Source organism: Microcebus murinus, chromosome 21, assembly GCF_040939455.1.
Source record: "Microcebus murinus isolate Inina chromosome 21, M.murinus_Inina_mat1.0, whole genome shotgun sequence".
NCBI classification, from domain to species: domain Eukaryota; kingdom Metazoa; phylum Chordata; class Mammalia; order Primates; family Cheirogaleidae; genus Microcebus; species Microcebus murinus.
In genome coordinates this window covers 1,506,215-1,526,136 of record NC_134124.1, presented here as the reverse complement: position 1 = coordinate 1,526,136, position 19,922 = coordinate 1,506,215, and the positions used below count along the sequence as shown (strand labels likewise).

Below are 19,922 nucleotides of genomic sequence, written 5' to 3'. Positions count from 1 at the left end.
CGCCCCAGCTATACCGCAGGGTCCTGCGGCAATCCCCTCTCCCAGGAGAGGCAGGAGGGCCAGCCCTGGGACTCTGACATGCTGTCCCAGCTTCTGTCATCATCTTGCTGCCAAGACGAAAGGAAGGAGTGGATGCTGCAGTTTCTCACAGCAATCATTTTTTTTCTTTCACTTTGTCCCCATAAAAACCGACCAGCCTCCCCTCTCTTCTGAGTGCCTGGCCACACGACTCCCCTCTTTTTCCCCTTTTCCAGCCCTATTTCCACCTAGGAAAAGTAAATAAACTACTTCTTTTTCACCTAAACTTTGGAGAAATCTTTTTCAAAACCTGTGTGCACTAACTTTCCACCCTAACACTCTCCCCCAAGGAAGGAGGAGACTAGGTCTGCTTATCCCCTTTTAAAAAGAACTTCTGGCGCATACACGGGTGGGGAGCCTGTAGCCTCAAGGCCACATGCAGCCTCCAAATCCCCAAGTGCAGCCCCTGGAGGGAATCCAAACTTCACAGAACAAACCCCTCAACACTGCAACACTGTCTGATTAGACCTTCCGGAGATAAACCTGTCTTTACCCTCAGGAGAGTGTATCAATTGAAGAGGCTTGAGCTTCCCCCTCCATTCCAAGTGACTATCTTAATTTAAGGATGGTCTTAAAAACATGCCTTTATATTCACATCAGTGCTTAAATTCAGATTATTGATAAAGGCAAAATTCCTTTCCTAAATTGTCTCAAAGGGGGAAGGAAAAAAACTGTTGATGAAATGTTGTGTTAATACGAAGAAGGTATTATTTCCTCAGACTTGTGATACCACTCTTGTGAGGTGCGTTTGGGTCTGGCACTCGCAAGTCCATGCCTGCCTTCACTGCAGTACAGGGATTGAAGTTAAAACAGACTGGATTAGTCCAGAACCTGAGTTACTTTACAGTGGTTCTCAAACCTGGCTGCATATTAGAAACACCTATATAGCTTTTGAAAACATGAATTCCGGCCGGGCGCGGTGGCTCAAGCCTGTAATCCTAGCTCTCTGGGAGGCCGAGGCGGGCGGATTGCTCGAGGTCAGGAGTTCGAGACCAGCCTGAGCAAGAGCGAGACCCCCGTCTCTACTATAAATAGAAAGAAATTAATTGGCCAACTAATATAGAAAAAAAAAAAATTAGCCGGGCATGGTGGCACATGCCTGTAGTCCCAGCTACTTGGGAGGCTGAGGCAGGAGGATTGCTTGAGCCCAGGAGTTTGAGGTTGCTGTGAGCTAGACTGATGCCACGGCACTCACTCTAGCCTGGGCAACAAAGTGAGACTCTGTCTCAAAAAAAAAAAAAAAAAAAAAGAAAAACATGAATTCCTAGACCCCAACCGAGATTCTGATTCAGTGATAACAACTGACCTTAATTTGAGCCAGAAAATGCTCTTATTTTTCTACTACTGGTGACTAAATCTCCAACCTTCCCCAAGTGTCAATTCCTTTCTTCCTTCCAAGTGCTATTAAAACCAGAGCTGTTTACCCCCACACTTTTTTTGGTTTGCAGTTAATTCTAGAAAGATGGCCAGATTATTATGTCTGCTTAATAAGCATTCAGTTTTGCTTAATACAACAGGTATCTAGCCAGACATGTTTTTTGCCATTGGAGAGCAATCAAGTGCTATCTGACAGCAAACTGCCCTAATTAATAAGTTAGTCCTTAGCTCCATTTGTTCATTCAGCAAGTATTTGTGACACCTATTATGTGCTGGGCATAGGTTTGGATGCCAGGGATATAGCAGTAAATAACACAGACATTCTTTTTGGTCTCATGGAGTTTACATATTTTCCCTCTGGTGGATGAGAGATGGACCAAGAAAAAATTATATATGCATATATACATTTCCTTACCTGTCATGTGCCGTTATGTAGTAGTGTAACACAAAAACAAGGAGCTAAACTAATTATTTAAAATATGTAACCATGTTTTTATTTTCCCCACAATTTAATAATTACTTGCATTCAAGCCATTAATTTTTCTTTCAGATACAAGTTAATGCTGGTAGCTATTAGAACTTTTACTGTCCCTCCTTACTTTTGTCCCGTATACAACAGCATTATATAAGATAGTAAAGGACAAAATAGGTTTTGAAAATGTATAGTCACATGGATATTAATGTTCTCTTTATACTGTTGCTATCTCATGTTAAAGCCTAATTAAGTTACTTTTGTAGGCCGGGCAAAGTGGCTCACACCCCTAATCCTAGCCCTCTGGGAGGCCCAGGCAGGAGGATCACTTGAGATCAGGAGTTTGAGATCAGCTTCAGCAACAGTGAGACCCTATCTGTACTAAAAATAGAAAGAAATTAGGAAGGGTGCGGTGGCTCACGCCTGTAATCCTAGCTCTCTGGGAGGCTGAGGTGGGCGGATTGCTCAAGGTCAGGAGTTAGAAACAAGAGTGAGACTCCGTCTCTACTATAAATAGAAAGAAATTAATTGGCCAACTAATATATATATATAGAAAAATTAGCCGGGCATGGTGGCACATCCCTGTAGTCCCAGCTACTCGGGAGGCTGAGGCAATAGTATTGCTTGAGCCCAGGAGTTTGAGGTTGCTGTGAGCTGGGCTGACGCCATGGCACTCACTGTAGCCTGGGCAACAGAGCGAGACTCGGTCTCAAAAAAAAAAAAAAAAAGTTACTTTTGCGTATTTCATTTTCTCTTGTGAAATAGTCAAGACATAAATCTTTTTGGGGGGTGGGGGGTGGGACAGGGTCTTACTCTGTTGCCTGGGCTAGAGTGCAGTGGCACGGTCATAGTTCACTCAGACTCCTGGGCTTAAGAGATCTTCCCAACTCAGCCTCCTGAGTAGCTGGGGCTACAGGTGTGCACCACCACCCAGCTAATTTTTTGTAGAGACAGAGGTCTTGCTATGTTGAGAAGTCTGGTCTCGAGCTCCTGGGATCAAGTGATTCTCCTGCCTCGACTTCCCAAAGTGCTAGGAATATAGGTGTGAGCCACTACACCTGGCCCCCATGTAATCTTATTACTGTCCAAAGCACAAGGGGCTTTGGTCTGTTTGTCGCACAAAGATGTAATTATTGAGATGAGGATTGTCAAGGAAGAAAGGAATTTTTAATATAACAGACATCAGAAGAATGGGAGAAGCTATCTGAAATCCATGTGTCCAACTAAAGGAAATCCTGGGCTTTTAGAGGAAGAGCCACTTGACTTGGGGCAGGTCATGTTGTAACTATTAGGTTCTTAAGTATGAAATGTCAGATTTCCTTAAGTTTGATAGTTGATATCTCTGACATTTTACTTTGATAACTTCTTGTTTTATTTTTATTGTGAAGGTGCATCCTCATTCTTTCAAACACAAGGGTTGGCTTGTGATAATCTTTCAAAAAATTTTTAGAGCAATTTTTGTAAAACCATGGATGAGTCAAAAATTCAAGTTATTTTTTTGTTCAATTTACCATTTTTTAATGAAAGCTGCACATAAGATTATTTTATTCCTGCATCTACTCAATTGTTTCTTCCTTGTACTTGCCCTTTTCCTTTCCTCCTTGGTGAGATTTGGCTTTCTGTTCAAGGATCTTTTTGTGGTCTTTGTCCAGTTTAAGCCCAGTGATAACCACCTTGCTGGGGTGATGCCCACATGGACAGTTGTGCCATTAACCTCTCCGTGCTGCACCCACTCAATGTAGATGACATATTTCTTCCTGTAAACCTAGACTACTTTGCCAATTTGCTGACCTTTATAGTGTCCCAGAACCACCTGAACTTGCTCATCCTTTGGGATGGACATGGATCGAACATTGTACTTCTGTCTCACCTCTTGGGAAAGAGGGGAAGATCTTCCTGCAAACGTGCGAACATGCATTGTTGCGGTTCTTGTTTCGCTCAGAAGTCACAAAGGGATTGAGCCTCATTTTGGCCGCTGCCACTTCAGCTATGGCTGCAAAAGGGGAGTCATTTTCTAATATGAGTCCATCATGGAACCAATGCAACATGAACAGCTTGAAATACCAACAAATTGTTTGGGAAGGATGTGGCTAATGAACACACAGCATGTGAATGGTTTGAGAAGTTCCATTCTGGTAATTTTAATCTTGAGAATGAGCCATGTGGGCAACCTGAGACCAAGGTGGATAATGATGAGCTGAAAGCTATAGTGGAATCTAATCCATCTCAACCTAAACATGAATTCACAGCAAGATTTGGCATTACTATTCCAACAATATTGGACCATTTGAAACATACGGGCAAGGTAAAGAAGCTGGATAGATGGCTACTGCATGAATGAAATGAGTGTCAGAACAGAAATTATCTCGAAGCTTGCCTTTGCTGTCACAACATAAAGGTGAAACTTTTTTTTTTTTGAGACAGAGTCTCACTTTGTTGCGTGGGATAGAGTGCCGTGGTGTCAGCCTAGCTCATAGCAACCTCAAACTCCTGGGCTCATGCGATCCTTCTGCCTCAGCCTCCCTAGTAGCTGGGACTACAGGCATGTGCTACAATGCCCAGCTAAATTTTATTTTTATATATATGTTTTTTAGTTGTCCGGCTAATTTCTTTCTATTTTTTTAGTAGAGATGGGGTCTCGCTCTTGCTCAGGCTGGTCTCTAACTCCTGAGCTCAAGCAATCCTCCCCCCTTGGCCTCCCAGAGTGCTAGGATTACAGGCATGAAAGGTGAAACGTTTCTACACCATGCTATTCTGTGATGAAAAATGGATTCCTTTAGACAATTGCAAGCATTCAGCACAAGGTGAAGTGCTGAAACACAGTCCAAACCCAAATATTCATTTTTAAAAAGCATTAATGGTGTCTGTTTGGTGGCCCAGCACTGGTATTATCCACTACAGCTTCGTGAAACCTCGTCAGTCAATTACAGTGGATGCTACTGCAACCAACTGGGTGCAATGATGAGGATGCTTGCAATTAAGCAGCCGAGATTGGTCAATAGAGACAGGCCAATCCTCTTGCAAGGCAATGCTCTACCAGGTGTCGCACACACTAGAGGCTGGACATGGAAACTCTCTGACATCCACCATATTCACCAGACCTTGCACCAACTGACTCCCACTTTTTCTAGGCTTTGGACCACTTCTTGCAAGGAAAAATGTTCAATTCTCAACAAGCTGTGGTAAATGCCTTTCACAATTTCATCGCCATTGGCTCTTCAGACTTTCCCGCTGCTGGCATTCGAAAACTACGTTTAAGATGGCACAACTGTATCAATTGTTTAGGTGCATACTTTGATTAATTGTACTTCTTTAGATGCTTGTTTCAAAATAGGACATTTCATATTTAATGACCTAATAGTGCGCTGAGTGCCTTGGGGGCAGCTCATATGTTTTGGGGCCTCAGGACTCTTGCCTAGGGGCCTTAACTTATTTGTCTTAACAGAAAATCTACCATTTCTGTGAAATAACTGAAAAAGTCAAGTAGCTAAGGGAGAGGATTATATAGAGGTCATTGAAATTTGTTTAATGGGGGCTGGTTATATTGTAAGTGAATCCTTAAGCAATAGGCCCTTTATTACTACTATTTTACAGACAGGAAACTTAAAGTTCAGTTAATGTTAAATAATTTCACCAAGTCACTTAACTAGAAGTGTTCTATTGAAGACAAATTCAGGTCTGTTTGTCACTCAAGTCTAAGTTCATGGTGATTGTGGTTTGGTTCCTTTTTCCTCTTTTAAAATATTGATGTCACTCTGGATATTGAACCTTAAAGAATTGAAAGGTAACCTCTTTCTGTGATCCTCAGCAGACGTTTAAGAGGCTATGTTTACATGCACACACACACCCACACACAAAATGGGTTGTCTGTAATGCTTTGTGATTTTTTCCACAATTTATTTCTAGAATGGGTGAGCCACAATTTCCCTGGTGAGATTTTTGCCCTGCACTTGAAAAAGAGATGTCCTAATAGTATGTTGTAAACTTCAAGTTTGGGCAATCCTAGGACTAACGGAAAACACAGCCCTTGTTGACATCAGCCGCTGTTACAAGGTCCCAGAGGCTGTAAATATTATAGCCTGAATTCTCCTTTCTGTTTTATTATTCTAAAATGATTTTGATTCTTACCATGCCATTAAAAAATTACTGTGCATCAGTCATTTGAAAAGGACGTCATAATAAAAATCATCTTGAGTTAATATCTGAGATTCACTTTTCCCATCTGTAAAATGAAGGGTTTGGGTTGCCTCACCCAGTCCAGATCTGCGGTGCTTTGACATCTTTCTACAGAAAGTTCAAGTAGCTGGGGTGGAGGGGTAACAGGCTGTGGGCATGGGGGAGGCAGTCAGGATTTGTGAGAAAGGGTTCCAGGAGGTGGTCAAGGCACAGTGACGGCCAGACCCACTTTACTTTTTTTTTTTAATTTATTGTTTTCTTTTAGTGACGGTGTCTCGCTGAGTCTCTCGGGCCGAGTACAGGCACGTGCACAGCGCGCCACAACCTCAAACTCCTGGGCTCAAGCGATCCTCCCGCCTCAGCCTCCGAACAGCTGGGACCACAGGTGCGAGCTGCCGTGAGAAATACTCAGACAGACCCAGATGCAGTCACAGCACCCAAGGAGCTAACATTAAGCGGGAAGGACATGCCCACAGCGGCGCCAAAGTGAGGAACCGTGACTCGCGGTGCCCCGTGCGCCGCTGAGAAGGGGAGACTGACGAGGACGGCTCTGGAATCCTGAGGGTCGGAGCCGCGCAGCGGCCGTCCGGCGCTCCGAGGGCGGACTGTTTCTCCTACCAAGGCCAATAAGTGAAGCGAAACTGGCTTTATCCGGTCTGTCGGGAGGCAGATCAGATGTAAAGAGTGACGCGGAAGCGGCCACTCTCGGGTCCGCGCAGCCCGAGCCCCGCTGCCCGAGGGCGGACGCGGGCGGGAAAACGGCCCGGACTCGGCTGTGCCACAGGCGGAGACGGCGCGCCGCCCGCCGGCCTCGTGCCCTGAAGCTCTGCTTCCTCCGCCTCGGGGTCCGCACGTCCGTCGCGGACAAAACAAGGGCTGCTGGTCGCGCAGCTTCCAAAGGCGGGTTCGTTTTATTAAAGTAGGAAAGAGTGTCCATCCGCTTGCTCGTTAGCCCAATGGCGGCTTCCACTTCCGCACGTCCTCCCTGAGGCGCGGAAGCTGCCAGAGGGGGCGCACACCGGGACGGCCACGCCCGGGACTTCCGGCTTTGCGCACAGGGTTCCGCCCCACCAACCCTCACAGCGCGTTTCCGTTCCCTCCGGCGGAAGCAGGGGAGGCGGGAGCCACAGCTCTAAGGCGGATCCCCGGACGAGTTTACGTTAGGTCTCGCGACGTGTGTTTAAATCTCACCCAGGGCTGGAAAAAGGCTGAACTACACCGCCCCAGCTCTTACGTCACCGCGGAGTCACGCCCTTGGGCGTTCGTCAGCTTGCGCGTGCGTGCTGCGCGTGCGTGCTGCGCGTGCGCACTCACTGCCCCCCGCCCCCGCGCGGGCTTCTCTCCGGCCAGTCGCGCGTGGGCTGAGGCGCTGGGCGGGCGTTGCGAAGGGTTGTTTGCTGGAGTTCCGACCCCGCAACGGTCCGCGGTGCCCCCTGGGAGGGGGCGCACCCCTGCCTCGGGTGAATGCGCTGTCGCGTGGACTGCTGAGGGCGGGCTGGGGAGCGCCCGGACAGCGGCCATGAACTCGCCCGTGGACCCCGGCGCCAGGCAGGCGCTGAGGAAGAAGCCGCCGGAGCGGACCCCCGAGGTAAGGCCAGTCGCCCCGGCGCGGCAGGCGGCGGCGTCCGAGACCCGCGGCGAGTGTCCCCTGGCCGGAGCCTCGCACCTGCTGCCGGCGTCTGCTCTGGGCGGCCCCGGCCCTGCCCCAGGCCCTTGTCGGGCGGGGTGGCGGCCGCCTTTCCTGCGGTCGTGCGGTCCTCCCCGCACGCCCGCCCGCGCGGGACTTCCTGGTGTCCTTATCGGAGGCGCCGTTTCCAAATGGCGTTTTCCGAGTTGGGTAAAGTGTGGGTCTCTCAGTGAGATGGCCCGCACATTTCAGTAGACTGTGAAAAACGAGGGGGAAATCGTAAGGGGACAGTCTCGGCAATGTTACTAGGAAATAACTTTGAGCGTCCCTGAAATGTTCAGTTGCCTAAGGAAAGATGAAATTTTCAAAGTCAGTTTAAAACTTTGCACCCAGTCAGATGATGAATTCTGTGGTGGATGTTTAAAGGTGTAGGTACTTTTTCAGACTGTCAGTGGGAAATTTTATAATATTTTATGCTTGGATCTAAAGTTTGCTCTGTTGGGTTAGCAGTCATGGGTATCAGCTGATTTTCATTTGTCTTGAAAGCTGGTTTTCTGGCATATAAATAAAACTTGTAGCTTATCCTATAGATATGCTTGGATTTGGGGGGAAGGTTTTCCCTGATTTGGAGAAGTTTTTTAAATAAACGCTAAGTTTCCTAAACCAAAAACCAAACTGACAGCGACATGAATGGGTTATTAGATTGTCTTGTTTATAATTGTAATAAATGAAATGCTTTTGTTCTTCCTAAGTCACTTGAGTTTTTTGGACTTACAGTGTGTTATTGCATAGTAAGTCTGAGTAACTTTGGGCTAACCGTTTGGGACATGACATATTGAAGCTGTAATCAAAACCATGATAAATCAATTTTGTTATCGGAGATCCTGGTCATTGCATAGGAACAAAGCAAATTCTACCACTTTCCCGAATCTTCTTTTTGAGAGCTACATTTATATTCCCAGGTGTCTTAGTTTTCCTATGATGCTTATTGAAGTCAGTGTGAGCTAATTGAAAGCATTCACTTTGAGTAGGTGAATTCTCCCATAGCTTTTAAAGTATAGGAAAATATTATGCAAGGCTTACAATGTGTAGTGTAGGTTTTACTTTTAAATATTGCTTAAAGAAGGCTCCACTTATCATTCTAATTCTTTTGCTATTTCCACCACATCTGCAGTTATATCCTCCACTGAAGTCTTGAACTCTTCAAAGTCATCCATGAGAGTTGGAATCCATTTCTTTCAAGTTCCTGTGTTGTTGACATTTTGACTCTATCCATGATTCATGAATGTTCTTAATGACAGCTAGAATGGTGAATCCTTTCCAGAGGGTTTTCAATTTATTAATACTTTGCCCGGCATGTCAGAGGAATCATTATCTTTGGCATTTATAGCCTAACAAAATGTATTTCTTAAAGAATAAGACTTGAAGGTTGAAGTTACTCCTTGATCCATGGGCTGCAGAATGGATGTTTTAGCAGGTGTGAAAAGAAAATAAATCTCCTGTGCATTTCCATCAGAGCTATTGGGTGACCAGGAGCATTGTCCATGAGCAGTAATATTTTAAAAGGAGTCCTTTGTTGTTGTTTTTTGGGGGGGGAGTAGATCTCAACAGTGGGCTTAAAATATATTCAGTAAACCATGCTGTAAACAGATAAATTGTCATCCAGGCTTTGCTGGTTCATTTATAGAGCACAGGCAGAGTAGGTTTAGTATCATTCTTAAAAGGGCCTGTGATTTTCAGAATGGTAAATGAGCACTGGCTTCAACTTAAAGTCACCAGCTCTATTAGTACTTAATATGATAGTCACCTGTCCTTTGAAGTTTTGAAGCTAGGCATTGACTTCCCTCTAGCTATGAAAATCCTAGATGGCATCTTCTTTCAATATAAGGCTAATTTTTCTACTTTGAAACTCTGTTGGTTACTGTAGATAGTTCTGGATAACTTGCTGTTTCACCTTGCACTTTTATATTATGGAGATGTCTTCTTTCCTAAACCTCATGAACCAGCCTCTCCTAGCTTTCAACTTCTCTTTTGTAGCTTTTTCATTTCTCTCAGCCTTCATAGAATTGAAGAGTTAGGGCATTCCTTTAGATTAGGCTTAGGCTTAAAGTGAATGTTGTGGCTGATTTGATCTTCTATTCAGCACTCAAACTTTCTCTGTTATCAGCAGTAACCCTTTAGCTTTTTTATCATTTGTATGTTCAATGGAGTAGCACTTTTAATTTCCTTCAAGAAATTTTTGTATGCATTCACAAATTGGCTGTTTGGTGCAAGAGGCCTACTTTTTGGCCTTTTTGGCTTTTGACTTGCCTTCTTCACTAAGTGTAATCATTTCTAATTTGTGATTTTTAAAGTGAGAGAAGTGTGACTTTTCCTTTCACTCAAACACTTAGAGGCCATTGCAGGATTATTGCCCTATTTCCTTATTGTGGTGTCTCAGGGAATAGGGAGGCCTGAGGAGAGGGAGAGATGGAGGAGCAACCAGTGGAGCAGTCAGAACACACACAACATTTATCAGTAATAAGGACATGGTTCTTCTGGTGCCAAACAATTACAATAGTAACATCAAAGATTACTGATCACAGGTTACCCTAACATATATAATAATGAAATGTTTGAAACATTGTGAGAATTACCAAAATGTGACAGATGCTCTTGGAAAAATGGTGCCAATAGACTTGCTTGATGCAGGGTTGCCACAAACCTCTGGTTTTTCAAAAATGCAGTATTTGTGAAGCTCAATAAAAATGAGATATGCCTGTACTTATTTTGTGTATTTATGCCAAAACTAAAGAAGTCACGGTGAAAATTGAGACTGTTTCTCAATTCAGTTCATATTCAACATTGTTTTTTCTCCCTTCTTTTTTACTTCAGAGTGAGCTTTTATTTCTCTTATGGTTTATTTCCCTCTCCCTCTCATGTTTTGTACATAATAAGTTATCAGAAAATGTGTTATGAAAGCAAAATTTGGGAGTATGTTTTGTAAAGTCCTCTTGTATTTAAAAAATAATACTTTTCATTAGAACTGCAGACATTATATCTTGGGCAATCTCATTCATAAGATTGTTATAGGCTGTACCTCCTAGGACTATATATTTCAACTCACCTCCTTTTATGTGTTTCAGATCCATATGTCTAACAATCACATTGTCCTCCAGGTTCAAGATCAGCCTGAACAAGAGCAAGGCCCCATGTCTACTAAAAATAGAAAAATTAGCTGGGCACGGTGGCACGCACTTGTAGGCCCAGCTACTCAAGAGGCTGAGGCAGGAGGATTGCTTGAGCCCAGGAATTTGAAGTTACAGTGAGCTATGATGATGCCAGTGGACTCTAGCCAGGGTGACAGAGCGAGACTCTGTCTCAAAAAAAAAAAAAAAAAATTGTCCTCCAAGTTCTTCAAGCACTTATCTTAAATTAAAAGCCATCATTATTCCCCCTCCTTAATATTGTCTTGGTGGCTGGCCCAGTTGCTTTCTCAAGGAGTTTGTGATTTTTTACTCTTTTTTGTTTGCTTGCCTTTTTTTTTTTTTAAGAGACAGGGTCTTGCTTGGTTGACTAGGCTAGACTCCCAACTCCTGGGCTCAAAGGATCCTCTGTAGTAGCTGGTACTACAAGCATGTGTCACTGTACCCAGCTTTGTGTTTTTACTCTTGTTTCCTCCTGGTATCTCGCTCTTTATATTCAACTGGCCACTAAACCTGTTGCTTTTATCTCCTGATTCTTTGCCTCTTCCTTACCAGTTCTGCTACTTTAAGGCCCTTTTATTGTTTCTACCCCTGGATTTTTTCTTGAGTCATTTTATTTGTAGTCATGTTGCTTTTTAATTACTCAGATCTGATCATGTTCTACCCTTGCTCAGAATTTTTTTTGGGGACAAAGTCTCTCACTCTTGCCCTGGCTAGAGTGCCGTGGCATCAGCCTAGCTCACAGCAACCTCAAACTCCTGGGCTCAAGCAATCCTCCTGCCTTCAGCCTCCTGAGTAGCTGGGACTACAGGCGTGCGCCACTATGCCCGGCTTTTTTCTATATATATTAGTTGGCCAATTAATTTCTTGCTATTTATAGTAGAGACGGGGTCTTGCTCTTGCTCAGGCTGGTTTCGAACTCCTGACCTCGAGCAATCCACCTGCCTTGGCCTCCCAGAGTGCTAGGATTACAGGCGTGAGCCACCTTGCCTGGCCCCTTGCTCAGAATTTATTTCTCACTGCTTAGATGTAGATTAGTAATATAAGTTATCTAAACAATTTTTGGGAATTAAAAGAGAAGCTTTTAATTTTTATCCCAGAATAACATTATAGAGGGACTATCCAAGGTAAACTGAGATTTATGATTGCCTTCCCCAGATGATAACATTAATTACCCATTCATTTAACAAATATATCTGACATGATACTATTAATGACAGCCAAGGTTGTAGTGAGGAATTGGACATGATCCTTGTTCTTCAGCGATTGGGGAGACATATGAAAACATAAATGTAAAATGTTAAGGTTATGATAAAACTATGAATAGGGCTTTGGAACTGCAAGGAAAGGCTTCTTGGAGTTGCATTGATTTCAGTCTTAAAAATCATGAATTGATGTCTGCATGTTACACAGAAGGAGGTCATTCCAAGCTGAGAGAAACAGAAGCAAAGGTGCTGATGGTTGTGAGCCAGGTACATTTGTAGAGCAAGAAGCCAGTTTGTAGGTCTAGAGCATGCATTCCTGATGGAAGTGGTATTGCCCTCAAAGAGGCAAAAATTAGTTTTTAGGGGCAGTGAAAAAATTGTAGTAGCTATTACAATGGTTTGTGGCCCTCCAAAACTCAACCTTAACGACAAAATCTTATTCCTTAATTTTTAATTGGGGGTAAGGCAGCAATTAAGAAAAATTGCCTACAAGGTTCTTTGGGAGGGAGTGAGAATGAAAAAAAAGTTGCCAAACACTTTGGGGTGTGTTTGGGATGTTTGGGGGTGGTGGTCCATGATGTTGGAGATTAAATGATGAAGCTGGGTGTAGAAACAGGGTTGGATCATTTAAGGGATTTGGAGTCCATCTTGTAAGTAAAGGAGAACCATTGGAGGTTTTAAAATCTGTAAATAATATCAATTTTATAAAGATTATTCTGTGAGCATTTTGAGGATGTAATTGAAAGGAAAGGAGCACACTGGAGGCGGGAGGCTCATAGGTAGGTAGGTCAGGTAAACATACATTTTGTTTGAACCGTGGATACTTTTCCATGAGAAAAGTAAGACTATTAATGATTATATTAAGATAATAGGGGAACTAAGAGATACAGTTTTGGTTTTAAGAAACAAATAGAATGGGTAAGGTGGCAGCAGTAGATGGGATAGTGAGATATGGAGGAGATAGAATTGATCCAACATGTTCATTGATTGGAGAGGGAATGTCTGCCCCCCTACCAGACATTTTTTTTAACTTTGACTATAAAACACATACAATAAAGTACACGTACCGTAAGTATATAGCCGGAATAATTTTTACAAACATATTTAACTGTATATCACAATATATTATGTAGACATACAATATTACCAGCACTCCAGAAACTTCCCCTTTCCTCTTCCCAGTCAATATACTTTCCCAAAGGAAACCACTGTTTTGCCTCTATCAACATAGATTTGTTCTTCCTGCTTTCAAACTTCTTTTGAGTGGAATCATGTGTATGTGTATTTCTTGTTTTGTGTGTGTGTGTATATATATATATATATATATATATATATATATATATATATATTTAAGGAGACGGGTTCTTGCTATGTTGCCTAGGCTGGCCTCAAGCTCCTGGGCTCCAACAGTTCCCACCTTTAGCCTCTCAAGTAGCTGAGACTGCAGGTGTGCACCATCCACTCTGGTTCATCATTTATGGCAGCCGAGAGAACTATGAACAGCCTTGGTTCTTTGCGTTTTGCCCCTGGACTTGCCTTTTGACCTCCTCTCTTGGGATTTTACTTGATATTCACCTGCTTATCCTTTATATCCTGACTCACCCATTTGCCCACCCTTTTGTATTATCTACCTCACTCTGTCCAAACCTATTCTTGGAATTACTGCCTTTCAGCCCCAAATGCTGCAGTTGGCCAAGATGCACCATCCCTAAGTTCCTTTGAGCCTCTGCAATAGCACCAGGGCAGGTCTGGGAAAATCTTCCTGTCTTTTGCTTGTTGGGAACAGGCTTAACCTGGGTCAAGAATAAAGTAGATGTTAGATTATTTCTAGGTTTCTGATTTGGATAACTCTATAATAGTGCATTATTAAAGAGCAGGATGGGGAGAGGAAATTGGTTTTGGAAAGGATTTGAGACCTCTTACAGGAGATAATAGAGATGTTCAGTAATCATTTCAAGCTTCAGATCAAAACAGGCTGTGGGTCCAAATTGGTCTGAAAGTCTACAGCATATGGGTCATAGGCAAAGTCACAATGCCCAGGGGGAATTCAGAGTGAGCATAGAAGGGGATCAAGGATAGACTCTTTGGGTACTCTAATATTAAAGGTTTGGGGGAATGAAAAGAAATTGTTATGGGGTAGGAGGAGAGCAGAAGAATGCTGTTATAGGAGGGCATCTCAGAAAGAAATCACTAATGTCAGATACTGTAGAGAGTTCAAGAAGAGTGAGGACTGATACATTCTTTGGATTGCTTCTGTCCGAATTTCAGTGGCCTGAGTAAGAGAGAGCCTGACTACAGTGGATAAAAGAGAAAAGAAAACACAAGAAAATGAAGGCTACAAGTGTACTGTTTATGATTTTTATTCTGATAGGAAAGGGAAAGATGTAAGGTCCTCTGTGATCTTCTGTAACTCTAGCCTTACCACCCCCCACCCACGTGTATTTTAACTACTTGTAAATATCCTAACACTGCTTCTCAACTTAAGATATACGTATTTCTCAAATCTGGGGAGTTTTTTGTTTTTTAATATCTAGGCCCACTCTTCTTAAATTAGAGCCTTCTAGAATGCAGTGTAGATGTTGGTATTTAAGGAGAACTTCTCAAGTAATTCTGAGACATGGCCAGAGGTGAGAAGCATTGTCTTTCGTGCTGCATTCTCTCCCATCTTTCTGCTTTGCATAGGGTGGGAACAAGATGGTGTAGTGTTGTTGGCCCTGGAATTTTGCATCTGGATAAGCCTGTTTCCTAAATCTGAGCTCCAGTACTGAGAATTTGAGTTGGAGTGTCCCAGGCAAGTTACCTAACTTCTCTAAAACTGAGTGTCTTTTTGGGATTCTTGTGTGGACTAATGGGTTCCTTCATAATGAACACTCAGTAAATGGCAGCCATTACTGTATTAGCTTGTTGTTTCCTCCGTCTGGAAATCCATTATCTGGTGTGGCAAGTTCTGACTCCTCACTGCAGTCTCATGTCTAGTGTTTATCTGCAGAATCGCGCATCTTCCTTCCTCACTTTTCCACTCCTCTGTGTTACCAGGATACTTTGTGCCCTCTTCCATAGTAATTACTGTACTGTGTAAAGATCACTTGCCTGTTTGTCTCTCTGGCTGTGAAATCTCCTTGAGGATAGTGACTGTGCCTTTATCTCCCAGTGTCCGTCATGCAATCATTGATACATAGTAGGTATCCAAATATCTGGCAAAGTAAATGATTTTAAAAAGAAAAGCAATGTGAAAAATTCTGTTACTTTACTATTCTAGTAGTGATCTTTGTCGGTCTAATACTTGAAGTGGTAGGATAAAAAGACTGAAGAGTTTTGGCAAAATTTGCTGTTAATAACATGGTTCATGCCTATAAGGCCAGAGACTCAGGAGGCTGAGGCAAGAGGATTGCTTGAGGCCATGAATTTGGGGCCAGCCTGGGCAACATACTGAGACCTCATCTCTAAAAGAAGTTAAAAAAAAAAAAAAATTAGCTGGCATATGCCTCTGTAGTCCCTGCTACTTGGGAGGCTGAAGTGTGAAACTCTCTTGACTCAAGGAGTTTGAGGCTGCATTGAGCTATGATTGAACTACTGTGTTCCAGTCTGGGTGTCAGAGCAAGACCTTGTCTCTTAAAAAAAAAAATCAACCAATCAATAGTAAAGTGCTATTACCATAAACAGTGTTTTGCCTGGCAGTTCTTGAGAGACAATTCATGTATAGGAAACATAGTTGTGTCTTGGAACAGGAACTCCTTTTCTGTATGGCTGCAAAACATGTTTCTAGGAAACATCTCAGAGAAATATAGATAAATGTCAGTTTTAACTTTTTGTTGTTCTTCACTAGGTTATTTAAAACTTCTGCTGGTCAGTCAGCTAGGTGTTAATGTAATTGCATACTTAAAATTAAAAAGGTGTTTTAAAGAACTAGGCTTTTTTTGTTACTATAAGGTAAAGATGGAGATAGGACTAAGAAATGTAAAATTTAATATTCTCATAATCATTTATTAATTTGTTTCAGAATTTAGAATAATGCTCTTTTTTTTGAGACAGAGTCTCGCTTTGTTGCCCAGGCTAGAGTGAGTGCGGTGGCGTTAGCCAGCTCACAGCAATCTCAAACTCCTGGGCTCAAGCGATCCTACTGCCTCAGCCTCCCAAGTAGCTGGGACTGCAGGCATGCGCCACCATGCCCAGCTAATTTTTTCTATATATATTAGTTGGCCGATTAATTTCTTCCTATTTATAGTAGAGACGGGGTCTCGCTCTTGCTCAGGCTCTTTAACTGTACACTTGTAGAGGCTTTTTTTTTTTTTTTCCTGAGTTAGCGATAGAGCACCATCGTACTTAGAGTCATTTTTGAGTAAGTCACTGCACATCCCTGATGATGGCCGAACTAAGGTTCGGTTGTGCTTTTCTACAGCAAATGCACATTCAGAGGGTTCCTTGGAAAGATAAAGAACTTATTTATGCTTACGGGCCCCCTTGACCTTCATTGGTAAACTTAGCTGGATAGAAAGCATAATAGAGTTGGATGAGGCCTTTATTACAGAACATCTTTTCCAGGCAGATCATGTGTTACATGTATTGAAGATTCTCAGCTTGAGAAAAAGCTGTGGCCGTCTGGGAATTTTGACATTGTAAGATTTTCTTTCTGAAAGACCGAAGAACTTCCTCTCAAGAGAAAATTCTTAGGGGAGGAGCAGCCAGGCATGATGAGCTTGACTACCTGACAAAGTCAAAGGGACAGTGATTGTGAGCTCTGTAACATTGTGTTTATCTTTTGACTTTACCTTGGACCAGCCTGGGTGAACTAAGCTCTGGCTGTAAATAAAAACATAATGAGCCATTTTTTGATTAAAAACTTTAGGGATCTAGTGTGGTGGCTCACACCTGTAATCCTAGCACTCTGGGAGGCTGAGGTGGGAGGATCCCTTGAGCTCAGGAGTTCCAGACAGGCCTGAGCAAGAGTGAGACCCCGTCTTCACTAAAAATAGAAAAATTAGCCAGGCACAGTAGTGCCTGCCTGTAGCCCCAGCTACTTGGGAGGCTGAGGCAGGAGGATCACTTGAGGCCAAGAATTTGAGGTTGCTGTGGGCTAGGCTGATGCCATGGCACGCTACCTGCGGGCAATGGAATAAGACTCTGTCTCAAAAAAAGAGCTGGTAAAATGAGGTGCATACACATAAAGGAACTGAACTCTAGTTAGGTAAAATGGCTTGCTCAAGATCACATGACTCATCAGTGACTTCCTCCATCCAGTAAATACTTCACTTGCTTTCTCTTTATCGGAACAGTGAACTTTACACTGCTTTTAAACTTTGAACTTTTGTTTACATACTGACATCCGTATAGATGGCTAGTATTTTCCCGAATAAATACAGTTTGTTTAGTGTAGTCTTGCTCATGCTGTACTTTAAGGTGCCTATACCAGTTTAATGGAAATGTATAATTCTGAAGTTTTATGTAAAATGAAGATGTGCTTGATAGGTCATTTTTAATAACTTTGTTTTCAGAGGATGGTAACCTGTTCTACTTTGGCTTCTTAAAAGCATTCAACTAGTATGAGGAGGCTTCATCAGAGTAGGTTTTTGGGAAAGATTTTATGAGTGTCACAAGTGCTTGGGCTGGAATTTGGATTATAGGTTTGTTAAATGACTCTCTGAGGCACAGTTGAATACATACATTTTTGAGGAAGACTACTTAATGAACATTTGTGCAATAAATATTTTTAAGTACTATTTTAAGAGCCAGGGATAAAAGATTAATGACAGTCCTTTCATCTGGGAAGGAGATAGCCAAGTGTAAGAGTATTAAAATACAGACTGGTTAAGTACTGTGATAATTATAGATTTCATGTGCTCATGAGTTTGTAGGAAGGCTGTTGGGGGAGAAAAACAAAGGTAGGCAGGTGCCTTTCAAGTGGTTTTAGAAAAGAACCCTGACTTGAGTTTAGGTTACAGTCAGCTTGTGTACCCATGAGTTCTGCATCAAGGGATTCGGTCAACCAAGGATTCGTAATGTAGTTAGGCCTATGGTGGTTGCCTCTGTATTGAACATGTACAGACTTTTTCTTGTCACTCTTCCCTAAACCATACCATATAACAACTATGTACATAGCATTTAAATTGTATTAGGTATTATGAGTAATCTAGAGGTTATTTAAAACATGCGAGAGGATGTGCACAGGTTATATGCAAATACTACACCATTTTATATAAGAGACTTGAGCATCCTTGGATTTTGGTATCTGTGTAGGGTCCTGGAACAAAGTCCTAGTAGATACCAAGGGACATCTATATGTAAAAATTTAGGTCAAAAAGGAAAGATGTGTTTCCTGAAAGGCGAGCAGCATGTGCCAAGGCCACAGAATGAGCATGTTATGTGCATGCAAACCGTCTGGGCAGCTGGAACATCAGTATAAGAATGAGTGGTAAAATAGTTGAGGCTGGAGGTCAGGATCCAGGTTAGGATTATGAAAGGCTTTATTCTCCTTCTTAAGGAATTTGGATTTGGCTTTCAGAAAGATCACTCTAGGAGTGTAGTGTGTTTTTATAGTTTTCTAGTGAAAAATAATGCCTAAATTGCCTCATTTGGGACAGTAAACTGTGATATTCAGAGAGTAGAATTGACAGATTTCTGGCCAGGGCTATTGAAGGTGAGTACTGTCACATAAATCAGGGAACCAGTAATGAATTTTGCTTTGGATATATTACACTCGAGATACTGATAGGTCAGTGAGGTGACAGTGTTTAGTATCCAATAGAATGTATAGTATGTAAGTTTCCTAGTAAGCTCTGGGCTAGAAATACAAATATGGATGTCATTAGCATATATATGGTAGCTGAAGCTATCAATGTGGAAGGTATTCCTCACAGTAGAGAAACTCCAGTGAAGAAAGGGTAGATGTCATATCTCTGAGAACATTAACTTTATAAACACATAAGGGATTAAGAAAAGAAGAAGTCTGTGAAGGAGATTTAGAAGGAGCAACTGGAGCAGAAAAGTAGCAATAATAATAAGAATATGCTATATGGTGTCTACCACTGTTTTTTTTTTTTAATTTAAAGATATTACAGGAGTACCAGTGTTTTTGTTACATCTATACCTTGAATAATGCTTAAGTCAGGGCTTTTAGTGTGCCTGTTACAAGAATAATGATCATTGTACCCAGTAGGTAAGATTTTATCCCATACTCCCTCCCCCATCTTGGTTTCTTATGTTCTATATATCGTTTTGTTGCCCTAATGTACTCATTGTTTAGCTACCACTTATTAGTGAAAATATATGGTGGTTGATTTTCTATTCCTGAGATACTTCACTTGGGATAATGATCTCCAGTTCCATGCAAGTTGCTGCAAACAGCATTATTTCGATTTTTTTTATGGCTGATTAGTACTTCATGATGTATATGTACCATATTTTTTTATCTGTTGCATTGATGGGCACATAGGTTGATTCCACATCTTTGCAGTTGTGACTTGTGCTATGATTAATATTCAAATGCAGATGTCTTTTTGATAAAATGTCTTTATTTCCTTTGGGTAGATACCCAGCAGTGGGATTGCTGGGTTGAATGGTAGGTCTACCTTTATTTCTTTGAGGAATCTCCATACTGTATTCCATAGAGATTTCACTAATTTGCAGTCCCACCAACAGTGTATAAGTGTTCCTTTCTCTCTGCATCATGCCGGCATCTGTGGTTTTTTGACTTTTTATTGATGGCCATTCTGATAGGGGTAAGGTGATAATCTCATTGTAGTTTTAATTTGCACTTTCCTGATGATTAGTGATATTGAGTATTTTTTCATATGTTTGTTGGCCAT

At 42.2% G+C, this 19,922-nt stretch overlaps 1 protein-coding gene across 10 annotated transcripts in view; it reads left to right on the top strand.

Moving 5' to 3' along the window:
• Positions 1-7,390: 7,390 nt before the first annotated feature.
• The window catches only part of RAPGEF6 (Rap guanine nucleotide exchange factor 6), a 198,596-nt gene continuing 186,064 nt past the window's right edge, over positions 7,391-19,922 (top strand). For 5 of the 10 annotated variants that reach the window (XM_012762090.2, XM_012762096.2, XM_012762088.2 and 2 more), the window contains exon 1: positions 7,393-7,691. In XM_012762090.2, the coding sequence (XP_012617544.1) occupies positions 7,623-7,691 (69 nt within the window). In that variant the 5' untranslated portion in view covers positions 7,393-7,622. Of the gene's footprint in view, positions 7,692-19,922 lie in introns of all 10 variants that reach the window. The other 5 variants (XM_075995989.1, XM_012762092.2, XM_012762087.2 and 2 more) reach the window with 2 other exon arrangements.